General features: G+C 43.2%; 1 protein-coding gene across 1 annotated transcript; it reads left to right on the top strand.

Moving 5' to 3' along the window:
- The first annotated feature begins 3,273 nt into the window (after positions 1-3,273).
- Positions 3,274-16,626, top strand: LOC139349357 (myosin heavy chain, fast skeletal muscle-like). The gene is made up of 38 exons (XM_070990083.1): positions 3,274-3,477; positions 3,558-3,701; positions 4,575-4,731; positions 4,817-4,844; positions 4,947-5,061; positions 5,161-5,253; positions 5,333-5,396; positions 5,475-5,573; positions 5,701-5,804; positions 5,890-6,028; positions 6,139-6,257; positions 7,491-7,640; positions 7,714-7,884; positions 7,981-8,287; positions 8,393-8,460; positions 8,559-8,646; positions 8,733-8,850; positions 8,921-9,044; positions 9,424-9,560; positions 9,687-9,942; positions 10,183-10,425; positions 10,508-10,684; positions 11,199-11,344; positions 11,431-11,521; positions 11,600-11,989; positions 12,083-12,209; positions 12,301-12,419; positions 12,560-12,756; positions 12,848-13,031; positions 13,524-13,689; positions 13,860-13,984; positions 14,070-14,378; positions 14,479-14,682; positions 15,082-15,207; positions 15,394-15,564; positions 15,659-15,859; positions 15,960-16,091; positions 16,532-16,626. Exons 1-38 carry the CDS (start codon positions 3,274-3,276, stop codon positions 16,547-16,549), a joined length of 5,811 nt encoding a protein of 1,936 aa, XP_070846184.1. The 3' UTR covers positions 16,550-16,626.
- Positions 16,627-19,394: the final 2,768 nt, after the last annotated feature.

Here is a 19,394-nt window from a genome sequence, read left to right as displayed (position 1 = left end):
AGTTGTAGCTGACCATTAAATGATATCAAAGTGCATCTGTGACAGATAATGGACTGTGTGACCTTTGCTTAGCAGCCCTTTATTTAGACAACTTGAACTTGACTTGACATTAACTCATAAGCCATGAGATTTTGCCATCTGTTGCATTAAAGATTAGACTGCACTCTGGTTGCGATCCACTGCATTCACTTTGGCTTTCTGAGACTCATGAGGAGGCCATATTCAAAATGTCTGAAGCAGTTATTCAATCAAAAGAAACACCCACGCCAGTTAAAAAAGGCAAATGAAAGGCAGTTTGTGGCTGCAGTGATAATCCGCATTGCATCATTGTCCTCACACTGAGTAGTATCATTGTCCCTTTGAGGACAGTCCCTAAGAATATCCCACTGATGATTAATTCCCTAAAGTACCCCATATTTAAGATGGAGGCAGTGTAAGCCGTAAGTTCATTGGCTGCTTGTTCATGATTTAGCACCCTTCTTGTCAGTTTACAGCCACCTAAGCTCCCTCTCATGACACGAGAATTACAGATGAGTGACAGATTGAAGACCTCGCTTCACTCAAGAGTTGTTTAGGGACTTTGATGTCTTGTTACCTTGGTGTGTGTAATATAGGGCTGGTTGCATCTGTCTGCATGCAGATGCATTTTTGCCAAAACCGGTAAGCACACTAATTCAAGAAATAGTTGCTTTGATCTTGATTTATTGATATTCATAAGAGGATCAATATCAATCTCATGTCTGTGTGTCACAAATGGGACTGAAGCCAAAAATGACAACTTGTAGTTTAATGCCAAGTCAAGAGTTGGGACATAAGAGGTCCAGCTTTGTCATGACATTGATCTTTCTATGATACAATCCAGAGTAGCCCACCTGTACAGAAACCTTCACCAGAGCCTCACTGGCCACTGACTCACTCACTGTGAGTGTGGCAATCCACGCTAAAGCCTGAGAAGTAGCACAGAAATACTGTGTGGATGGATAACCAAAACCACGAAATGTCATTTTACATTTTTGGTTGGGAGCTTAAGAGGAGTTGGTGTATCTTTTTAACACAGACCGGCTCGCTGCTTTCCACTTCCTCCACTCTTTATGTTAAGCTGGGCTGACCACGTGCTGGCTCCAGCTCTACAACCCAGTTCCAAGAAAAGTTGGACCACATTGTAAAACATAGATGATAACAGAATGCAGTCATTTGCAAACAAACTTTAGTGACCAACAGCAGTTTTATGAAGTGTCCCTGAGTCCATGTACTGATCTGCTTTCTATAATAATGTGTGGTGAACCTCACTCCGTCCTCGATTGTGAGCAACTGAGCCTTTCCAGGATGCCCCTTTCATATCCAACCATGATATTATCACCTGTTACAAATGAACCTGTTTACATATTTTGGAATCAGGATTGTACTTAATGCTTGAGAGTGATATTGATCTTTCTTATCTCAGTCTTGGAAAGAAAGTGAATATTTCTAAAAATGCTATGCTGTTTCTTTAAGTTACTGATATCCTGTAAGTATTCTTTACAATCATAGATCATTATTTTCCTCGCCGTCCTGCAGCGTCCCTCAAATCATGGCAGCAGAAAAGAGAGGACACGACTCTTAGTCCACTGTAATCTCTAAAGCCATCCCAGGAGGATCCTGGGGGAATTTCTATCAAGGGATTCATCAGCTATGCCTTTGTTTATCAGCCTGTCAAAGCAATCATAGGGGTCACGGGTACATTTTGTGTAATATTTCCCAACAGTTTTTAAGCCTCAGAGACATATTGTTTGTTTTCCACTACTGAAGTGCATGCATTTGAACACAACAACTGTATAAAGTCATTAAAGTGACCTTTCCTCTATATATTATGTGAATTTATCAAGTCTAACATACATATAATCCAGCATAATGTTCCATGAATCCTGACATGCAAGACAAAATACTCTGTACGCTAATATTGTCTGTTCAGATTGGCAAAGTATATAATGTACAGGGCAGAAATAACACACCTCTGAGTAGTAGTTTAATTGGTGTTGTCACTTCTTTCTGAGAGTTAGATGACAAGATTGATATCGGCTCAGCTGGAGTGTGCATGGTTAGCCAGGCCGAGCTTCCTTTTGCTTCAGCATAAAGAAATTTGACAAGTTCAGGTTTAAGGAGAAGTTATGTGTTGGAGAAATGTCTTGGCGTGTTGCAATGCGTGATAGAAGGTTTCTTTAAACAAACAAGATCGCTCTGGACAGATCCAGGCCAGCTGTTTACTCCTGCTCCCAATCTTTAGACTATAAGCGAGGCGAGTCACATCCTGACCCTGGCTTTGTGCTTCCCGCACAAACATGAGATTGATATTGATCTTCTCATCTCACTCTCACACAGACAGCAAATGTAATTCCTCAAAGCACGCTTTAAACACAAATTTTACTCTTAACACTCTCCGAAAAAGAGATTTTGACCTCAACAGACCATGCTCATCAAATAAAGGTTAAAAAAATGTATAGATTAACAAAAATATATTGTATGATCTGTAACAACAATGCACATTGTTCTGTGCCTGACATACTAGATGAAACTTGAGTTAATCGACCGCATGTCTATGCCGACGCGTACATTATGCTTATGAAAAATTTCTTTATTTGGTTATGTCAGTTTAAAAGCAGCTTAGAGTAGAGATGCATCCTTAATAGTGCCGTTTAGTTATAATCTTCCAAACACAGCAATGAAGATGCTAAACAAACAGCGTGCCGGTCCCTGCGTGCTTGGAACATTTCAGCATCTACGCGAGCGCTGGATCTCAGGCAGAGGTCACCCTCCTTTGGCATTCATTCTTTTCTTGAGCTGCAGTTGCTCCCCGCCACGGATTTATAACAAAAGCTCAGTGACATCTCTGTGATATCACATGCCAAACTAATCACTTCTCTCCACCCACATTCATTAGAGGCTTTGACCTAAATATAGGTGTTTGCTGTGTCTCCTAATGCACCGAGAGGGACCTTATAAAAGCAGTAAGGGTCAAAGCCATCTGCATTTTTCAGCTGGGTCTTCTCCTGGTGAGGGCATGCTTCTGTTTCATTGTTGTGTGGTTATGATAGATACTGGCTTCACTGGTAGGATTTCTTCTTGTTTCTGAATCAGGTGTCTCTAGGTGGAGGCTGCGTAAGCATACCTTCTGTAGCCCGCTGAGGTAAGAGTTGGTATTGATTGTGATGACTGATATTATCCCACAGATGTTACAGTCACTGTTCTAACCTTAAATCCTGGACCTTTCAGTCCCCTCCGGGGTGTGCTGCAGAGATGAGTTCTGATGCTGAGATGAGTGTGTTCGGGGAGGCTGCCCCGTACCTGAGGAGACCTGAGCGAGAGAGAATCGAATGCCAAAATAGACCCTTTGATGCTAAAACTGCAGTGTTTGTGGTGGATCCAAAGGAGCTGTTTGTCAAAGGCACTCTGCAAAGCAAAGACGGCGGCAAAGCAACTGTTAAAACCAACGCAGGACAGGTACGTTAGCTGGAGATGAGGCGACTCAGCCGTACGCTCTGCATACTGCTCAGCGCTGAAGGGCACGTCTCTCTTCGCAGGTTGTAACAGTGAAGGATGATGAAGTCTTCCCCATGAACCCGCCCAAGTTCGACAAGATCGAGGACATGGCCATGATGACCCACCTCAATGAGGCCGCCGTGCTGTTTAACCTCAAAGAGCGTTACGCAGCGTGGATGATCTACGTGAGTAATGCAGCATTTACTGTAGTTGATGATGGTCATTCCCACACAATGCCAGAAGACCATGTGGACCAACATTAGAGCTGCAGGAAGTTTGTGATGTATGATGCTGAAAGTGCATCGTCTGCCTCAGCGAAGGCTGGAAGCAGCAGCTACTTTTTATGCACTTGAAGTGTCAAATGGTAAGACGAGGGATTTGATTTTTAACAGCAGTCCTTTGGTGGGATGTTTTGAAACCAGTGAGATGATCTGAGTGTACGGAGCCTGGGAGAGGTCAGGGTGGAAAAAAAAAAAAAATTACCAAGTTATGCTCTCAGTGTAATAGTTGGGCTCTCAAATTAGTCATTTGTGCTCTCCATTTAACAATTCATGCATATGGATTACTAAGTTCCTCATCTGCTTGCTGTGTCCGAAACTACAAAATATTCATTAGCATTATATCCTGATTGATCCTGTCGTGGTGAAGGCATAATTAACAGTCAGAAATAATTAATGGTTTTCATAGAAATGCATGTTCTCAATTTGGAGACCCTTGTATTGTTCGTGCTGCTGTGTGATGGCCGAAAGTATTTAATAAAGCACATAAATTAATGGATTATTCAGTAACGTGTGCATAATAAGTAATATTTATTCATGTTTGATGAGTACATTTTCCCACGCTACTTCCTGCATTACTGTGCAGGACAGTAATTGTTCAATATGAGCATAATGCCTGTGCTACGAGGCTGGAGAGACGAAAAACTGAAATAAATGAGAGGAGAAACTAACAATGCAGATGCTTCCATGTATTTTAACCCGTGCTTCTTAACATATTTTGACCTACAAATGATCCAATCTATGCTTCCTCAAACAAATGTTTTGTTTTACATTTCTCAGACCTACTCTGGGCTGTTCTGTGTCACCGTGAACCCTTACAAGTGGCTCCCAGTGTACAACCAAGAGGTGGTGGTGGCCTACAGGGGCAAAAAGCGCCAGGAGGCTCCTCCGCATATCTTCTCCATCTCCGACAACGCCTATCAGTTCATGCTCACTGGTAAACTGAATTATTCTGTTCAGTTTTCTTCAAGGTTCTGATGCAACGCATGGTACATTTGTAACTCTGCTGTCGTTTGTTATAGATAGAGAAAACCAGTCCATCCTTATCACGTAAGCTGCATGTTGACACAAATGCGACAACCAATTTTTGCTGCTTTTTATTAAAAAAGAAGAAATGAAATATTTCTGCTGTGTGTTTTTCTTGTTCTGTAGTGGAGAATCTGGTGCAGGAAAGACTGTCAACACCAAACGGGTCATCCAGTACTTTGCGACAATCGCTGGGTCTGCAGACAGGAAGAAAGATACTACTGCCTCTGGAAAATTACATGTAATCTTATAATGAATTTCTATTCTTTCATATATTTCTAACCAAATCACTGCTTATCTACATTTAGACTATTTGTTTTTGTTCTGTCTGTGTCTATAGGGGAATCTGGAGGATCAGATCATCTCCGCTAACCCACTGCTAGAGGCCTTTGGAAATGCCAAAACCGTCAGAAACGATAACTCTTCACGTTTCGTGAGTGAAAAAGTGAAAAGACGGAGATTCTGCTCATTTGCCACCTTGCTTCCTTCATTCTTTTTTTTCTTTTTTTCAGGGCAAATTCATAAGAATCCACTTTGGTACCACAGGAAAACTGTCTTCTGCTGATATTGAAACTTGTGAGTCAGAATATGATGGAGACAGAATGTTTTGTTGTTGGAGGCTTTTGTTCAAGCTCATTTAATTTCCACTCACAGACTTGTTGGAAAAATCCAGAGTAACGTTTCAGCTGGCTGCAGAGAGGAGTTACCATATTTTCTACCAGATCATGTCCAACAAGAAGCCTGAGCTGATAGGTAACATGAAGCAGATCAGTGTTACAGTGTTGTGCAACAGCTCTTTCTGTACATTGTTAGAAATTGTATGCACAATGTGTTCATATTTGAAGGCTCATGTGACTGACACATTATTATTTCCATCCAGAGACTCTCCTCATCACCACCAACCCCTACGACTACCCATTTGTTAGCCAAGGGGAGATCTGTGTGGCCAGTATTGATGACAGTGAAGAGCTGATGGCTACAGATGTGAGTCAGATTCGCAATGTTTTCTTCTCCGTCTTTCCTCACGTTCACTGGCCCTTACATCAGCCTTGTTGTGCTGTCTTTGCAGAGCGCTATTGACACTCTAGGCTTCACTGGAGAGGAGAGGATTGGCATCTACAAGCTAACAGGTGCTGTGATGCATTACGGGAATATGAAGTTCAAGCAGAAGCAGAGAGAGGAGCAAGCAGAGCCAGATGGGACAGAAGGTAACTGTTATTCACTGGATTTACCTCAATCTTTTAACGTCTTCATATTTTTCTTCTTTTCTGTCACACTGTGCTTTATATTTGTCTTATTTAATTTTTTTTTAAATCAGTGGCTGACAAAGCAGCTTACCTGATGGGTCTGAACTCTGCAGACCTGCTGAAAGCATTGTGTTACCCAAGAGTGAAGGTTGGGAATGAGTATGTGACCAAAGGGCAGACTGTTCAGCAGGTATGTGTTATAAACCAAAAAGAATTTTATTTTAACTACACCTTTATAATCATCATTATCAGCCACAAGAGGTGGCAGGTGAATTGCAAGTTCATGGTCTACAGCAGGGGTGGGCAATAAATTTTTACAAGGGGCCGCATGAGAAACCTGAGCTGTGTTGGAGGGCCAAACCAACAATAACTTGAACTTAATTGTGCTCAATTTTAATTTTCTCCCATTCGAAGAAGCAGTAAATTATATATTTCGATTGGCTGCTACCGGTAATCAGAAGAAAAATGATATTCTGGAAATATTTTTATGAATATATGAAATTGTGGTGTAGGTCAAATAGGAAAATACTCCTATAGAAGTAACGAACAGTAAAAACACAGACAATCATTACATCAGTGTTTCATTTTATTTTTAACACGTTTATCTTCATAAATACTGAAAAGGTGTTTTGCAGTATGTTGAAGATCAGCAGTTGGTCAACTTTATACAAAAAGCAAATTGTGCTTTTAATGTTTTTCACTTCATTTTTCTTGTTCAGTGGAAAAATCCAATCTGTCAAGTGCATTGAAATCTGGTTGAATGTCTGCACTCTCTTCAAAAACGGTTCACTTTTTCTGGCTATTTTGTGGGATATGACATAACTTGTCTTGACAGCTGTACCTCTGGATGTGCAAAGTTTCGTAAAAAGTCCTTGTTGATTTTGCGGCTTAGCTATCAAAGCGTCCGACTCCCTCGCGCTCTGGATCAGACAGCTTCTTGTATTTCTCCTTGTGTTTGGTCACGTAGTGGCGATTCAAACTGTAATCCTTGAACACACCTGTGGACCACAAACTAAGCTCGTGGCTTTACCTTTGACTTCTGCACAGAAATTTTTAGCAGTCCATGTCTTGTTGAAAACGCAACATTCATTGTCAACTTTTCTTTTTTTTGGCGTGAGCTGACATTTTGAGGGCTAGCTGGCCAGCATCACACGCGTCCTTACGCCAATTAAAAAAACAAAACAAAAACGGCACGCTTTTCAAAATAAAAGCAACACAGCTGTATTGCGTGCACAGCATAAATACTTTTTCATTTATGTTCGAATTTACGATTGAGCTCACGGGGGCTGGACAGGGATGCCCTGAGGGCCAGATGTGGCCCGCAGGCCGTGAAATGCCCAGGTCTGGTCTACAGCATAATACTAGAAGGTTATGCAAAGGTTACTAATGTGTTGAGATTTGACTGGCACTTGTCATTGTGCAGGTCTACAATTCTATTGGTGCTTTGGCCAAATCAGTCTATGAGAAGATGTTTCTGTGGATGGTCCTCCGCATTAACCAGATGCTGGACACCAAGCAGCCCAGGCAGTTCTTTATCGGCGTCCTGGACATTGCTGGGTTTGAAATCTTTGATGTAAGTTAACATTGTTTAGTGTATTTTACTGGAATTTGCAATGTGGTTATGCTCTAAATGGTTTGTTGTACAGTTTAACAGTCTGGAACAGCTGTGCATCAATTTCACCAACGAGAAACTGCAGCAGTTTTTCAACCATCACATGTTTGTGCTGGAGCAAGAAGAGTATAAGAAGGAGGGCATCGAGTGGGAGTTCATCGACTTTGGGATGGACCTAGCTGCCTGTATAGAACTAATTGAAAAAGTTAGTATCTGCAGATATGATATACAAAGTCACAGCCATAAATGCCTACAAAGAGTGGATGTTTGTGTTAAACCTAGATGTTTTTGTCCTCAATAGCCAATGGGCATCTTTTCCATCCTTGAAGAGGAATGTATGTTTCCCAAGGCATCAGACACCACCTTCAAAAACAAGCTGTATGACCAACATCTTGGAAAATCCAACAACTTCCAGAAGCCCAAGCCTGTCAAAGGCAAGGCAGAGGCTCACTTCTCCCTGGTGCACTATGCTGGCACCGTGGACTACAGCATCACAGGCTGGTTGGACAAGAACAAGGACCCACTGAATGACACTGTGGTCCAGCTCTACCAGAAAGCCTGCCTCAAACTGCTGGCTTTCCTATATTCTACCTATTCCTCGTCTGAGGGTAAGAATGTGGGACGGGGGATGCTTTTTATTCCAAGGTGCAGCCTTATAATGTAGATGACAACATTTCTTCTTCTAGATACTGCTGGTGGAGGAAGTAGTGGAGCTGGTGGAAGTAAGAAAACAGCAAAGAAGAAGGGCTCGTCCTTTCAGACTGTGTCAGCTCTCTTCCGGGTAACTGCAGACTGAAATAATACTCTTAACTTTCTGAGAGTAATTTTGAGACATATGATTTTCTGTCACAAAGTAATGGCACTGATTGCCTCTAACAGGAGAACCTGGGAAAGCTAATGACAAATCTCAAGAGCACCCATCCTCATTTTGTTCGGTGTCTAATTCCTAATGAGACTAAAACTCCAGGTAAGTCAGTAATGTCGTATTATAAACACAACTTATGTCGTATTATAAACACAACTTCCATCTGACCATTTAATTAATGCCTTTAGGCATCATGGAACACCATCTGGTAATCCATCAGCTGCGATGCAACGGTGTGCTGGAAGGAATCAGGATCTGTAGGAAAGGCTTCCCCAGTCGAATCCAGTACGGGGATTTCAAGCAAAGGTAAGAAGCAAAGATTTGGTTATTTGAGAATTTGGAAAAAACTTTTCTCTAACAAGAGTTTTTCTTGTAGGTACAAAGTATTGAATGCCAGTGTGATACCCGAGGGACAATTCATTGACAACAAGAAAGCTGCTGAGAAGCTTTTGGGGTCTATTGATGTGGATCACACGCAGTATAAGTTTGGACATACCAAGGTAAATGACTCTGAGTAAGGACCTCACTATGTTTGATCTGCAGTGCATCAGTTTTCTGTAACTGTGCAAAACAGATCATCTGACGTTACACCAGCTTTACACAGTGGTTGAACAGGTGTGGAGGTGTCACAGTAAGCCAGGTTTCATGAGTGCAATAGCATGAATGCCTTCAAGGAGAGACCGGTGTCCCACGGGCACTGTTCTTCCTGTTTGTACCACTGACTATGTTGAAATCACAAAGGAACACATAGGCATTGAGTTCTTTGAGAGTTTGGGGGCCTCTGTGAGATGCAACCAGAAAAGGCTATGATGTCACTTTTGAGGTGACACATCATACTAACCATTCAAGTATCTCAAGATGAATTCCCCTTTCCTGAAGGTGTTCTTCAAAGCTGGACTTCTGGGGCTACTAGAAGAGATGAGGGATGAAAAACTGGCCTCTCTCATCACCATCACTCAAGCCTTGTGTCGCGGCTTCCTCAGAAGGAAGGAATTTCAGAAAATGATGGAGAGAAGGTAACCAGAATTGTGGTAGATCAACATTAAAGATGATTGATCACATGTATAGTAAAATATCATAGATCCACAGTATATGAATGTACCTTGAACCCACAAGCTAAGAACGACTCCATGACTTTTCAGAGAGTCCATTTACATCGTCCAATACAACATTCGCTCCTTCATGAACGTGAAACACTGGCCGTGGATGAAGCTCTACTTTAAGATCAAGCCACTCTTGAGGAGTGCTGAGACTGAGAAAGAGATGGCCATCATGAAAGTGGACTTTGCCAAGTGCAAGGAGGATTTAGCTAAAGCTGAGACTAAGAGGAAGGAACTGGAAGCCAAAATGGTTTCTCTGCTTCAGGAGAAGAATGACCTGCGTCTGCAAATTCAGTCAGTAAGTAGAAAGAAAGCATGCACGCAGAGTTCTTCTGCATGTGTGTGCGCACTGTCCACAGCAATTTATGTGTACGTACTCTTATGGACCAGTACAGTATATAGCAAGCACACAGGAATGCTGCTGTAGAAGAAGAAATCAGGAAAAGATGAACACCGCTCTCTTCAACATGGTCCAAGTGCATGTGCTGTTTTTCACTTCCTTTCATGTTCTTCTGGACTTTGTGTTATTATTAAACAGGAAAGTGAGAGTCTGGCAGATGCAGAGGAAAGATGTGAGGGGCTCATTAAGAACAAGATTTTACTGGAGGCCAAGGCCAAAGAGCTCAGTGAGAGACTGGAAGATGAGGAGGAGGTGAATGCTGAGCTCACAGCCAAGAAGAGGAAGCTGGAGGACGAGTGCTCTGAGCTGAAGAAAGACATTGATGATTTGGAGCTCACCTTGGCTAAAGTGGAGAAGGAAAAACATGCCACTGAAAACAAGGTGTGTATCTGCTGGTTCATCATCTCAACAGCAAGCCCAGACGTTTAACCGCTGATTAAAAATGGCTTTTTGTCTCATGCAGGTGAAGAATCTGACTGAGGAGATGTCCACTCTTGATGATACCATCGCCAGGTTATCCAAGGAGAAGCTGGCCCTGCAGGAGGCCCACCAGCAGACACTGGAAGACCTGCAAGCAGAGGAGGACAAAGTCAACTCTTTGACCAAAGCCAAGGTCAAGCTGGAGCAACAAGTTGATGATGTAAGTGTTTGGTAGTTACCTACTAGACTTGTAGCATGTGTAAATTAAAGGTGCTGTAGTGAGTGTTTTTACTTTAAAGGGGAACTCAACCGATTTTACCCATCAAAGTCTGTTTACAGGTGTTGGAGAGTACTGCTGAATATATGAAGAGTTTTTTTCTCTCCACAAGGAGCTTCATGAAGTCTGATAAATGTTGGTTGGGGCTGAAGGCTGCAAGTTTGAAAATTAAGAAAATCTGAGGGTGTTGAGTGAGAAAGGCGTGATTTTTATTAGAGCTCTGCAGCCCGCTACTCATCTCTGCTTCAGGCTACCAGTTCACGGCTACATTAGCCACAACGAGCATAACACAGCAGAAGCTCTGAGTGAACTGTTGGCAGTCAAGTTGCATTGTTAGTAATGTATGTGCAGGTTTTGACAAGGAAAAATGTGCTGACTGAACAAGATGATATCAGTGGAGTACTCTTTAAACAATGGATGAATGCAGGATTTTGTAATTTTACTGAAAATGTGTCAGCTTGAAGGCTCTCTGGAACAAGAAAAAAAAGTCCGGATGGATGTCGAGAGGGCCAAAAGAAAGCTTGAGGGAGACCTGAAACTAACTCAAGAATCCGTAATGGATTTGGAAAATGACAAGCAACAGCTGGAGGCACACCTCAAAAAGTATGTTCTGCAGCAGTGTTTAAGCGTAATGATAAGAACAGTGCTGAACTTATTCTCTAATCATATGGTTTGGTTTTGAATAACAGGAAAGACTTTGAATTCAGTCAACTACTGGCCAAAATTGAAGATGAGCAGAATGTGGCTGTACAATCTCAGAAGAGGATTAAGGAGCTTCAGGTACTTGAAACTCAGAGGTCAGCGGATAATCTGCTGCAAGTCAATGACTGATCTTGGGTTTTTCTTGCTTTTACCCAGGCACGCATTGAAGAGCTGGAAGAGGAAATTGAAGTGGAGCGTGTAGCCAGGGCTAAGGTGGAAAAGCAAAGGTCTGATCTCTCCAGGGAGCTCGAGGAGATCAGCGAGAGGCTGGAGGAGGCCGGGGGAGCCACCACTGCTCAGGTGGAGATGAACAAGAAGCGGGAGGTCGAATTCCAGAAACTGAGGCGAGACCTCGAAGAGTCGACCCTGCATCACGAGGCCACCGCTGCAGCTTTAAGAAAGAAACACGCTGACAGCGTGGCTGAGCTGGGAGAGCAGATAGATAACCTTCAGCGGGTCAAACAGAAGCTGGAGAAGGAGAAGAGTGAGTACAAGATGGAGATCGATGACCTGTCTGCAAACATAGAGGTCATGGTCAAGTCAAAGGTAAACAACACCACAGCAGATAGTATACATATTCAATATATCATTGTAAAAACAGCAATTTTGTGTCAATTATTTATTAATAATTAATTACAGATTAACTATGAGAAGATGTGTCACTCTCTGGAAGACCAACTGAGCGATTACAAGACAAAATACGATGAGAATGCTCGTCTGATCACTGAAGTAAATACTCAAAGGGCAAAGCTTCAGAACGAAAATGGTACTGAACACAACTAAATCTTGTTGAACAGACCTCTGGAGTCAAATGCTTCTCTCTTTTCTTACATTGTTTTCTGAAAACTCTTGAACAGGCGAGCTTTCTCGTCTTCTTGAGGAGAAAGAAGCGATACTCTCTCAGATGCTGAGGGGCAAGCTGGCGTCCACGCAGCAGATCGAGGAACTGAAGAGGCAGGTTGAAGAAGAAACAAAGGTTTGTTGCAATACTGCAACGTACAACCAAACAATGCCTGTGATACTGATGATGTATGAAGGTCAGCAGACTAAATAATTAGCATTGCCTAGACAAATCAAAGTGTATTCAGCTAAAATCCAAACCTGCCTCTCTGTCAGGCTAAGAATGCCCTCGCTCATGCTCTCCAATCTGCCCGTCATGACTGTGATCTGCTGAGGGAGCAGTTTGAGGAGGAGCAGGAGGCCAAGGCTGAGCTCCAGAGAGCAATGTCCAAGGCCAACAGTGAGGTGGCCCAGTGGAGAACCAAGTATGAGACTGATGCCATCCAGCGCAATGATGAACTGGAGGAGGCCAAGTAAGAGTTGTTTACACACATATTATGAAATGATACATTTGTAATGTAAAAAAGTGACAATAATTACTCATACCTGATTTGTTCTGCTCAGGAAAAAGCTAGCCCAGCGTTTGCAGGAGGCCGAGGAGGCCACTGAGGCCGTGAATGCCAAGTGCTCATCCCTGGAGAAGACCAAGCAGAGGCTGCAGGGAGAGGTGGAGGACCTCATGGCTGATGTGGAAAGAGCAAATGCTCAAGCTGCTGGCCTGGATAAAAAGCAGAGAAGCTTTGATAAGGTGACAAAGACATCCCGCATGTTAATTGTGCTAAACAACAACAAGCCACTAATGCTACAACAGGCCAAAATTAGGAAGGTTGCAAGGTTATCATTCTCAAAAAGTTTTGCTTTGCTTGTTGCATTTGTTGATTGATATAGGCTAACATACCAGTGACTCAGCCCATACACAGTAATCAAGGGCATTGTAGTGGCGGGAAAAGAGGGACAGACTACCCAGGACCCAAATAAGGGGCCCTCGAAAAGTCTTGAAGGAAAAGTTTGTTTTTGTTTGGAGTTTTTTATTTCAAAGGAGTTAGTATCATAATTGAATTAAGATTGGCTGAATAAATCAGTTCATGCAGCAGCTGAAGTTAATTTGAAATATAGACAAACTGGGTAATCACAATAACTGTCACACATCACCTACAGAAACACACAATGAGCACAACAAGTAAAAAATGGCGACATTGTGAAATCAAACAAACAAAGCAGTCGTTGGTGTCTTCTTTAGATTCTGTCTGAGTGGAAGCAGAAGTACGAAGAGAGTCAAGCTGAGCTGGATGGAGCACAGAAGGAGTCTCGATCCCTCAGCACTGAGCTCTTCAAAATAAAAAACTCTTATGAGGAAGCTCTGGAGCACCTTGAGGTCCTCAAACGAGAGAATAAAAACCTGCAACGTACGTATACAATACTGTCAAATAGTGTTTTCTTAAAGGAAAGGGACGTCTTGATCACATGACACAGAAATGTTGCCTTCATATGTCAGTTTATGTTGCTATCTCCTGAAGCGAGAAGGCAGCAGACAGCTGTGCATCATTCAGAGTGTGATGCATTTTTCCATATTTAGAGGAAATATCTGATTTGAGTGAACAACTTGGGGAGAATGGTAAGGCCATCCATGAGCTGGAGAAGACTAAGAAACAAACTGAGACGGAGAAGACGGAGATCCAGACTGCTCTGGAAGAAGCCGAGGTAACCTTTGTAATATAAAGAAAGCAGTTACACCGTGGCACATCCCAATGTTCATCAATGCATACATATTTTTATCTCCCTCTAGGCTTCTCTGGAACACGAGGAATCCAAAATTCTGCGCGTCCAGCTGGAGCTCACTCAAGTCAAAGGAGAGGTTGATCGCAGGCTGGCTGAGAAGGATGAGGAGAACGAGCAGATGAAGCGTAACAACCAGCGCATAGTGGAAACAATGCAGTCTGCCTTAGATGCCGAGACACGCAGTAAGAACGATGCCATGAGAATCAGAAAGAAGATGGAGGCTGACCTCAATGAGATGGAGATTCAGCTGAGCCACGCCAATCGGCAGGCGGCTGAAGCCCAGAAGCAGCTGAGGAACATCCAAGCCCACCTCAAAGTGAAATACTGTTCATTGGCATCTTTAACACGAGAATATTAGCTTTTAAAACCGCTTTTTGGGGAAATCACACAGCCCTTACCATCCTGCCTCTCTGCAGGAGCAAACCCTTCACCTGGACGAGGCACTACGGAACCAGGACGACCTGAAGGAGCAGGTGGCCATGGTGGAGCGCAGGAACTGCCTGATGCAGGCGGAGGTGGAGGAGCTCAGGGCTGCTCTGGAGCAGTCGGATAGAAGCCGCAAATTAGCTGAACAGGAACTGGCTGATGCCTGTGAGAGAGTCGGGCTACTGCACTCCCAGGTGGGCAACATGATCACAGTGTGTCAGTGAGGGGAGAGCACCATGATGTAAGATACCTGTCGTTCAGAACAAACAGATGATGATAACACTGCATACCTGCGGGGGGTTGTCGGGGTTGCTAATGAAGAATGTCTCAACGCTGACTTGATCCGTTGCCGAGGTCAAAAGTGGAGCTTAAAGACCCTTCTGGCTATAGAAAATAGCACAATAAGCATCATTTTAACTTCAAAGAAAAGGGTCCTTCAGCTGGTGATCATAGTGGAGCATTTACTGCTGAAGAGTCAGATATATTTCCCTGGAGTTGGTGGAGACCAAAAACAGAGTTAATTAATGAGAGAATTTGAATTGTGAGTTTGTGAAGTCCCCAGAAAGAGTTTCTTAACCATCCTTTGACTGTAGAACACAAGTCTCCTCAACTCCAAGAGGAAGCTGGATGCAGATGTCAGCCAGCTGCAGAGTGAGGTTGAAGATGCAATCCAAGAGGCTCGCAACGCAGAGGAAAAAGCCAAGAAGGCGATCACTGATGTAAGCATTACGGACTTCTAATTGTACTGCTTACAGGTTTCTGATAGTGTAATTAGTAACTTCAAGAAACCATGATAATTGTTAAGCAGCCTCTGTTGATGCTGTCAGGTCAGCTTGATTATGAGCATCGATAAGGTTTGTAATGACAAATATTGATCTCAGACATCACTTGCTGTGTTTGTGTAGGCAGCCATGATGGCAGAGGAGCTGAAGAAAGAACAGGACACCAGCAGCCACCTGGAGAGGATGAAGAAGAACCTGGAGGTGTCTGTGAAGGATCTGCAGCACCGCCTGGATGAGGCCGAGAACCTGGCTTTGAAGGGGGGCAAGAAACAGCTCCAGAAACTGGAAACTCGGGTATCACACTTGCCCATACGAGATTAATGTGACGTTGTAGAAAACAACAATCACAACAGAGTTGTTTGTGGGGTTTGGACTCTCTTTTCTTTAGGTGCGTGAACTGGAGGGTGAAGTGGACAGTGAACAGAAAAGAGCTGCTGATGCCATCAAGGGAATCCGAAAATACGAGAGGAAGGTGAAGGAGCTCACTTACCAGACTGAAGAGGACAAGAAGACTGTTTTGAGACTGCAGGACCTGGTAGACAAGCTGCAGCTCAAAGTCAAAGCATACAAGCGGCAGAATGAAGAAGCTGTAAGATCTTTTTTGACTTCAGTAAATAAACAAGAACAATTATTGTTTTTTTTGCTTTTTAAATCACAGTTGTAGCTCACTATGTCTGCTTTCGCTGCAGGAGGAACAGGCCAGTGCTCATCTCACTAAGTTAAGGAAGGTGCAGCACGAGCTGGAAGAGGCACTGGAGCGGGCAGACATCGCTGAGTCCCAGGTCAACAAGCTGAGAACGAAGAGCAGAGACTTTGGAAAGGTAACACTTCATACATTTGTATATTTTTTGCTTTGGTTTAATTGGATCTTTACGGGCTAAGCTGTTGGCTAATCTTCCTGGGGTGTAAAACAATCTGATACATGGTCAACATCTGTGTCATTAATTGAATGAAACAAGTGGAAACAAAATCACAAAAAATGCATTATATTAGTTGGTAAAAACAACAAAAAAACAAAAACAACAAAAACATCAACCTGTCCACACAGTACCTTTACATGTACTACTTTATTTATACCACAGTTAACAGTCAGTCCTTATTACATCATTTTTCCTTATTTTCCCCTTGCAATCGAAAATGTTTTCTGTGATGCTTTGTATCACAAATGAGGTAACTTCCTTCTGTTTTCCTTTCCTTTCCTTTCCTTTCCTTTCCTTTCCTTTCCTTTCCTTCTTGCCTCACCTGTCCTGTCCTCTGCCAGGCTGCAGAATCTGAGTAGACCTTGCAGTGATGAAACATAGGAAATCCTCTATGCAAGCTCTTAGTACAAGTAGACGCTAGCCAGAATGAACAAAAGCTATTGTTTTGCTGTGAGACTGTAGCAGAATAAAGTGTGAAGCATCACCTTTGTCTGTTTTTCCTCCACATCTAAAGACATTACTGTCTTTCATTAGAAATACTGTGCAGCCAAACATGTTTCTGAATAGCAACACAAATGAATGGAAACTGAGTGTTTGTCATAGCTCTTGGTGTATTAGCAGATTAGTAGAAGCTTTGCAGTGCTAATGAGTCAGTCAGAGGAGTCAGTGTAACACATAATCGGTTTCATAGAAGGAGCGTTCAGTTTATAGGAGCCCCCCCTCAGTGTGTGCACTTTGCGTCTAATTTGAGCATCTGTTTGCAGAGATCAGGGCAAATCCCGACAGAACGCCTGCTGACATTTACATTCTGAGTTAAAATAGCCCCCCTCTTCGCTGCCACTCATCTACATACTATACCTAATGCTGGCATGAGAGATGTGGATTAGAGCAGCCTAATCAAAGGAGCGTATGGAGCAGTCAGAGAGGCCGCAGAGCATCGTGTGTTTAGCTGTGTCACTCCATCCTCCAGCCTGTTTGCTTAGCGCTCCAGACAGAGGGATTCTCCACTGTTTTCTTTAGTTTCTCAGTCGCTGTCCTCATCATTACAGGAATTTCATTTGTCTGAGACCCAGATTAGAGGTTAAAGCGTGGCATGGAAGTATAATACTCATCAGCACTTGCATACATACAGGCACTCACAGGAAACCTCAGCAGCAAATACTCTGCAACAGCCCATAAGTTTGGATGTTCAGTTCACCCATTAAAAATGGGTTTCCAGAACCTTCCAGTAGTACATGTGTCTGTCAGGAGCTGCCCTACATTTTTGACATTTTTAATAATCAGGTGATTCTTATCAGTAAGACTATAAACCAGGTAACGACAAAGTGTTCTGGTGCCGTCTGTAATAATACAGCAACAGCAGCTAGAGGGCTCCCTCGAACAAGACGAGAAGCATGGAGGGAGAAAGACCCAAGAGAGGATTAAGCTTGTTCAAAGAATTTCATTACACACCTGGAAAATCCCTTTCTTGTTGTTATCCGTCACGGGCTGCACATGGAGTGGACTTCTGTATATCTTTTAAGTCAAATAAAGACACAGTAAGCTGAGCTGCGTGTGTCGTAAAGAGTCTCTGAGCTTCACAAGATGAAGAGTTTTGGGGACTTAGAGTGTGGATATGACTCTGTGTACTCGTCATTATGAGCAACACCTTTCCCATGACACACTTACACGTTAGTAAATAAAATTTGATGTGGAAACAGGAAATACAGAGAACGCATTGATACACTTAACACAGTGTAATTTATTAAATAAGTATGATTGATGTAATTGAGATTATAGTGTAGAGAGAGCAGCTGGTGTGATTCACTCCTCAGTGGACACACCCTTTGTCCTTCATTTCACCTAGAATGAGCAAAATTACTAAAGCGTCAGCTGAAGTTTAATAGAAGTCTCAAATTAAGTAAGACTTAAAGGAAAAACTTAGAGGAAAAACCTCACCGGGCCACTCTGCAGCTGCCAGAAAGCTGGAAAAGAAGAGTTTATGGATCGAATTATTCTTACTTTAATCTTCCACATGATCGGCAAAGATCTTCTGAGCACAAACATGTATGCTTTGATGGTACGGCGGCTCTGTTAGCAGGGTTTGCTACAGTGGGGTTCTTCTGCAGCTGACCGAGAGCCCAGTTGCATGCAGCACTCTGCACTCTGTTGTCCATGTTCTGGATGGCGCAGACGGCGCTCTCTCCGGCAGTGATGACGCTTTCATCAAAGTCGATGAGGTGGAACTGGAGCGGTCAACAAATGTTTTAGAAATGGCTTTGACCATGTCCCAGGCCACTGACGTGCAGCTCTGCAGGAGACGAGCTGAAAGATGTGTTCAGACAGACGAACGTAGCTGCTGCGTCAGCCAGCTGTTTGCCAATCAGAGCGCTGACAGGCCCGTTTCTCAGAGCAGAGGCCAAACCTGAGTCCCTGCCTACGACGGCACCCTCTGCCTGGGAGGTCCTGACCTCAGCAAGTGGCTTCAGGTCATCCAGGAGGAGCTCCAGAGCAGTTCCCATGCGGTACTAGAGGGGCAGTGGTCCGCTGAAGCTTGGCCAGCAGTGCCCGCCTGGAATGCGTAGTGATGTGAGAGCCTGATACAGAGCTGAGCAGTTCATTGGACAGGTGGCGGAGGAAGGTTTGAATGTCCTGCTCCGCTTTTGAGCGGATGATGGAGAGAAATATTTTAAGACCCTCCAACGTGACCTTTGTTTGGTAGGAAGATAAGGAGAGAAGGAGAGTGAGGGAGTGATGTCAGAGGAGGAGCTCGTGACTCACTGCATCTTTACCTTTCGCTGGAGCCGCAGTGAAAGGTGTTTTTCTCTTTTGAGCTCTTCCCAGAGCTCTTCCTCCATCTGATTTAGACAGAGTCGCCTCGCTGAGGTCCAGGCCTGAACACGTCACTCATTAGTAGACTCAACTGGTGCAGGTAACACCTTATATTACAAGTCAGGACTGTACTAATCATCTCAGGTCAACAATGTGCCTTTTTGTTTGGAGTTTTATCTTTTGAAACAGCGACTTTAAGTTGGAACTTTATTTGTGACTACTGTTGGCTGCACAAAAGTGTCTGTTTCTATTAAGTTACTCTTAAGTTACTGATGACTTGACTGTCAGTATCTCATGGATCAGAGAGATTTCTCAATCTCCCATAACTTGCTTTACTTCCCTTTATGTTGAATTGTATATTGTATACTTGCCTGTAGACAAGTCATTCACTAT

This window comes from Chaetodon trifascialis, chromosome 21 (assembly GCF_039877785.1).
Source record: "Chaetodon trifascialis isolate fChaTrf1 chromosome 21, fChaTrf1.hap1, whole genome shotgun sequence".
In the NCBI taxonomy this organism is placed as follows: domain Eukaryota; kingdom Metazoa; phylum Chordata; class Actinopteri; order Chaetodontiformes; family Chaetodontidae; genus Chaetodon; species Chaetodon trifascialis.
Note: the sequence above shows the minus strand (reverse complement) of the source record. Positions and strands in the feature narration are given on the sequence as shown.

Bases quoted from the DNA above. Each gene is read 5' to 3' on its own strand.
- LOC139349357 (XM_070990083.1), top strand. From the start codon at position 3,274: ATGAGTTCTGATGCTGAGATGAGTGTGTTCGGGGAGGCTGCCCCGTAC. The intron at 6,029-6,138 runs GTAACTGTTATT...TTTTTAAATCAG, and splicing joins AGAGCCAGATGGGACAGAAG to TGGCTGACAAAGCAGCTTAC. The intron at 15,860-15,959 runs GTAAGATCTTTT...CTTTCGCTGCAG, and splicing joins AGCGGCAGAATGAAGAAGCT to GAGGAACAGGCCAGTGCTCA.